General features: G+C 26.5%; 1 protein-coding gene across 1 annotated transcript; it reads right to left on the bottom strand.

The window, feature by feature from the left end:
• Window positions 1–809: 809 nt before the first annotated feature.
• On the bottom strand, window positions 810–4,003 carry LOC129981222 (ras-like GTP-binding protein Rho1). Its single transcript, XM_056091972.1, has one exon. It carries the CDS (start codon window positions 3,746–3,748, stop codon window positions 3,170–3,172), a length of 579 nt encoding a protein of 192 aa, XP_055947947.1. The 5' UTR covers window positions 3,749–4,003; the 3' UTR covers window positions 810–3,169.
• Between the last annotated feature and the right edge of the window lie 2,034 nt (window positions 4,004–6,037).

The following is a 6,037-nucleotide window of genomic DNA, read 5'->3' as shown; positions in this document are numbered from 1 at the left end:
GAAGCTAGTTGAAATTAAAATAAACGTTATCCTTAAATAATTTTCAAATTGCCAATGGTTAATGTTTTCCATAAACTACCAATATTCAATAAAAAACACAACAGGTGCAAATAAATGATTTAAAATAATTATATAATAGAAACATTCAACATGAAATCTTCTTTATATTTAGTTGTATATATCAGTAAAATTAAAACAAAAAAGGAGGGGGAAAAAAAACCCTCTAAATACTTTAGATTTCTAGGGAACAACCCAACTTTCTAAAACGTTTGCATTAACAAATACATTAATACTTTTCTCTTGTTAAATTACAGAGAATATTCTTATTACAGAGAATATTCTTATTGTTAAATTACAGCATAATATTAAAAGCTTAGATCCTATCATTTAAAGTAGTAAATTAAACTAGTTCTGCTGATATATTAATAAATTTTTTTAATAAAATTTCAGAAAAAGATTAAAAATAAGTCCATTTTCCTTTAGATTACAAAAATATTATGATTGCAATATTGTGCGATTGTTTAACGTAATTAAAGCAATCAATAAATGCTCTCCAATAATATAATATTCTGACCTATACCAAGACTAAGATCATCAGCTTCTAGATAAATTAAAATTTGGTAAAATAATAAATTACATTAATATTTGAATAATAGGAACTGGAATAATGCCCATAGTATAATACAAGTTTTTCCTTATCAGTTTTCAACAAAAATTACTAACGCACCTTAAAATCCTTTGAATTATATACAAATGCTTAGAATTTTACGAAACCAGATGATTTTATAGTTATTTAAAAAGAAAGATGATTTAACATTTTGAACAGTTTATTTTAATGGATAAAATTCCATACAGTTACAGTAACAATATATAATAGCCATTAGCAGTGAATACAAAGGTAATATAATACAATCCAGAACAAGCAATATTAAACTGCGACAGGACATATACGAAGGGTTTGTCTCAATATGAAGGATATGATAGTTCTAGAAATATTTGCAAGAACATCAAAACACCTTTTTTCAGAATTTAAAATGAGCTCGAGTCCAAGTCTTATCCATGCTGTTTAACAAAATGCTTAATTTATATCTTACTGTATATTTGTGATCAAACATACTTAAGCTTTTTAATTCAGGCAGATGGAATAATTCCTATAAATAATGTATTAGTGACACATGAACTGAAGCTGTTGAAAAAATAACACAATATGTACTTATCAGATATTGAAGTTACAAAGTAAGCATGATCTATTATATTTTCATTGTTCTTTTTTTAAAGATTAAAATGTTAAAAATAAAGTATAAATTAACTTAATATAATTTTTAAAGTCTGTAATGTAAAAATTCTTGAATATTTATCAGTTTCTTCTGCAAAATCTACATTAAAAATTTGTAACTTTCTTCTTATATAATATAGATAGTATAAAGTCATAAGAATATACACATATTAAATGTTTTAGATATCAATAAAATTTTAAAAATTCATTAAGTTTAAATTTTGTAATAAGCTTTGTTAAAACTATCCACTTTTATAAAATTATAATGGTGATACTCATTGAATAATCATTATATCCAAAAATGCCTTTTTGATTTTTTATTGAGAAACTACAGATATTCAATACTTCATGCAATTAACTTACTGTAAAATAATCAGTACAGATAAATTATAATCAGCAACACATAAAAATATTACACAGTACATAAAATTTCATGCTTATGTATTTAAAAACAGTTTAAAACAAACATGTTTACTTCATTCAACAATAATAAACTGCAACATTTTTTAATCTTTCAGTTTATAATGATGGTAAAACAGGTATCTAATTAAGCACACATAGTCTAATAATTGTCTTCCATTTATTTGTGTAAAAAATTTCCAATAATGTATCAAAAACTTTTCTAACCCAAATTACAGAATGATTACAACTTATGGAAGAGAGCCTTATACAACATGAATGATGACCAAAGGTCAGCAAGTGGCAAAATTGTTCAAATGACAAAGTACATACAGAAAATAGTATAGGGATTGGTCTAGAAGAGATCCAATGCTAGCACAGACTTATTTGTCACTATCTCTTTAAATCCCTCATTAGCACCAGTCAAAAGCTGAGCAATTATAATTTACAAAATGCATACGCAATAATCTTGAATGCTAAGCACAATAAAGAAATATTTTTCCAATTAAAAAGATTTTAAATATTATGATAGAAATATGCAAATTTTAAAATGAAAAAAATTATAGCAAAAATCTTTTCTACGTATGTTAACAAGGCAAAATAATTATTAGTATATGCAAAGTGAGTATTATTCTTGAACATAAAATACATAATAACAGATCTTTAAAAAAAATGAGAACGTTTATACTGAGAAAATTCAAATTAAAAATCTTAAAAATAATCACTTTTCTCTGTCTACAGAAAAGAAAAAGTTTAATAGTATTTTATATCACCAGCACATACTATTTAAATAAAAATTAGATATTTATTTTACTGATTAAGTTAATTGTTATCAAATTGAAAATACTGATAACAATTACACAAAAAAAATTTATTTAACACATAGAACATACAATTTAGAATAAAATTTTAAATATATTCCTAAAATAGAATCAAATTTAGTAGTTATTACTATTGCAACTAAATATACAAATCTCAAATGGGAAAATTGTGTAATAATTGAATTTTTAATGCTGGTAGTAGAATACAAACAACTTTAATCTTATTATTCCAAAACACTGCATTGGAAAGATGACAGTCAGCAGTACAAACTTTCCAGTTCATACAAAGTCATTGACAGCTGAATTAGTTCTATGTAGAGTTTAATTTGGAATTCACAAAGTTTTAGATGCATTAATACATGCGATGCATAGTAAGCAATATTTAATCCCAGCCTGTCACTTTCATTTCAGACAATAAGCAAATTAGCTGCAGTGGAAGACTTCTTTAAGTTGTTTTCTCAAGAATGAAATAAAAATTACTAAGTATCAGAACAATGATTTAGCAAATGCAGTTTGTATCAGCTATTAGAAAAAGTAAAAGAAACAGGTTGATCACAAGTCAGAAATGCTTGAAACAAACTTGGCGTGTAAGGATATGCCTTTAACAGAAATGACTTAAAAATTGTTTCCATCATAAGCTGAAATTTTCGGTTCTTGTTCTAGGTTAGAACATTCAAAACAGAACACACTTGGTTTTCTTTTTCTTTTTTACTTGCAAAGCTGCTCGTGTACCAGTTTCAAAAACTTCTCTAACACCTTCTTTAGTTTTAGCCGAGCATTCCAAATAGCCATAAGCATTGATTTTTTCAGCCATAGCACGCCCTTCCTCAGGTGTTACAGGCTTCTGCTTCATCTTTGCCAATTCATTAATTGTGACTGGATCATTTCGCAGATCCTTCTTATTACCCACCAAAATAATCGGAACATTGGGGCAGAAATGTCTGACCTCGGGGGTCCATTTCTCAGGAATATTTTCTAAACTATCAGGACTATCAATACTAAAACACATGAGGATGACATCAGTGTCTGGATATGAGAGAGGCCGCAAACGATCATAATCTTCTTGGCCTGCAGTATCCCAAAGAGCCAGCTCAACTTGTTTTCCATCTACTTCAATATCAGCTACATAATTCTCAAATACAGTTGGAACGTAAACTTCAGGAAATTGATCTTTACTAAAGACTATAAGAAGGCAAGTCTTACCGCAAGCTCCATCGCCAACAATGACGAGCTTCTTTCGAATAGCAGCCATCGTTTATCCCAGGAATATTACTATCAACGATAAGCTGTAGTACTTTAAATTAATAGTTCATTGGTACAAATGAGACTGAGTTTGTGAATAATCGAAGTGCAAAAATTTTAAAGTCCAAGTGGCGGTTGAATAGAATATACTTATTCGAAAATGAAGTATTATCTCCTGAGAAACACAAAACAATCCGCCCAAGGTTAGAATGCAAAACTATGGCGTCCAAAATTGCAGATAGAGTATGAAAAGATCCGGTTCGAGATTACGTGGCAGAAACGCAAATGATCATGCGCTTGAATTTGCATTTAATTTAAAAGTGTTGAAAATTGACGAAAAGATATCCCAAAAATCTATTTGATACAAATTTTTATACATTATAACGTATTCAAAAGAAAACTTCGGATAAAAGAACATCTTGAATCAAGGTTACATGATACTGAATAACAATACTTAATAAAAAAAAAGGTAACAAATTATGAACATCCATTAATAAAAGAATAAAATGTCATAAATTCCATAAATACCAAAACGTTTTGAGTCAAAATGGAATGCTTTTTTAGTCAGTATCACAATATTTTTAGAACTATTTTTAAAAAAATTGCACAAAGGTATTCTGGGCGTTGTTATAATAAATTATTCCTTGATTTGAAAATAAGGTATGTTATAATATTGATAAAAATTTTAGGTATTGAAGATACTTGTTAATTTTATTTTAAAAGCATCAAAATGTAATAAATGCAAAAATTTAAATAATTTTAGTTTAATAATCATCATATGGGTTTGAGATTATTTTTCTTCGAGAACCAATCAGATTGAAGCTTATGCGATGATTCATCTCTTGGTTGAAAGTATTCTCAACATTTACGATTTTTCAAATATAAATATGTGGTCATTGTATTGTAATTGATAATTGATATTTGTTTATACTATGCGGTCATTTGAATTTGTGTGAAACTAATTGGGTTTCTTGCTGTCACTTTTAAAATTATTTTATTCTTTTTATTTATTAAATTGTATAATTTTGCTTTTACAATCATTTAAATATTTATATTTTTTGGATTGACATGATTTCGTCTTTTCCTTTTTCATTGCCATAAATATTGAAAATATTATTTTTGGGATAGATTGTTTTATATTGATTTGAATTTAAATTAAATTTATGAAGATTAAAATAATGATTTAGAATTGAATTTCTTTCATTATAATCTTGAGAATTTCGAGATTAAGATTTGAAATAATAGTTGTTTGAGGGAAATTTTAATTTTTGAAATTTTTTTAATTTAGAAATTGATAGCGGTGTTTATGTTTGTGGATATAGTTAATTAAATATTTCAGAATTAAGATCATTATTTTATTTAATAATTTTTTAGGTTTTTAATTGTGTCATTGTTGATCACATTAAAATAAGAGATGAAGCAAATACCTTGCAAGAATCTCAAAAGCAATGTTCTTTCCAAGACAAAACCAAAAATCTTCTATTTATTAATACATATTTCTATTAATGAAAATAACTTGGTACAGCTTTTTGATTAATGATAAAGTTTATACTTCAGATTCTGTATTTTCTGCAACATTTTAAGCTTTTGTATTTTGTCTATATTCTGAATGTTTGTTCTTTGTTGAAGATGTATATCTTGCACAATTTATAGTCCTGCGCAATTATTTTCTAAAACTTAATAATGAATATTTTTATGATTAACTGACTGGATTTTATTACAAACATAAAACCAAAACTTCTTTTTTTAAGGAAGAATAAATTCTTTTTTTAAATTTGGGAATAATTTTATGTCAGGTTTTCGTTCATTAAATGGATGACGACATTTCAACTATGTAGTATTTCAAAATCTGTTAAACTGATTGCTGCACTTGCTAATTCTGGAATTTTAACTAACAGAAATATAGTACATTCGCCAAACTATAATTTGTAAAGACGATAAGGCTCCATATATGACGATCTAATTGTATTCTTTAATTTGGAGAGTTTTTTACTGTTTGGCAAAGATTGTTGAAAAATATGTGCTGTTTTCTTTAGTTTTACCTAGATAATGAAGGATGGTTTGGCTCATGATCACTTTAAATTTTTTGATATATTTTTTTTAACTGCTGTTAATTAAAAATTTAACATAATCTATACTAGAAAAAAAATTACTTTTACAAAATGGACTGTTGAATTTTCTTTCTATTTAATTCTTTTTGTACTGAGTAACACAGTGCTGGTTTCTTCTTGAATTTTAGATGTCAAATCTTCTTCCTTTATTAGCAATGGCAGTGTGTTTGGAATTCAAATAAGTTAAA

This window comes from Argiope bruennichi, chromosome 8 (genome assembly GCF_947563725.1).
Source record: "Argiope bruennichi chromosome 8, qqArgBrue1.1, whole genome shotgun sequence".
NCBI lineage: Eukaryota > Metazoa > Arthropoda > Arachnida > Araneae > Araneidae > Argiope > Argiope bruennichi.
Note: the sequence above shows the minus strand (reverse complement) of the source record. Positions and strands in the feature narration are given on the sequence as shown.

What these genes read in the sequence shown, in the direction of transcription:
- LOC129981222 (XM_056091972.1), bottom strand. Translation starts at nt 3,748, where the DNA reads ATGGCTGCTATTCGAAAGAAGCTCGTCATTGTTGGCGATGGAGCTTGC.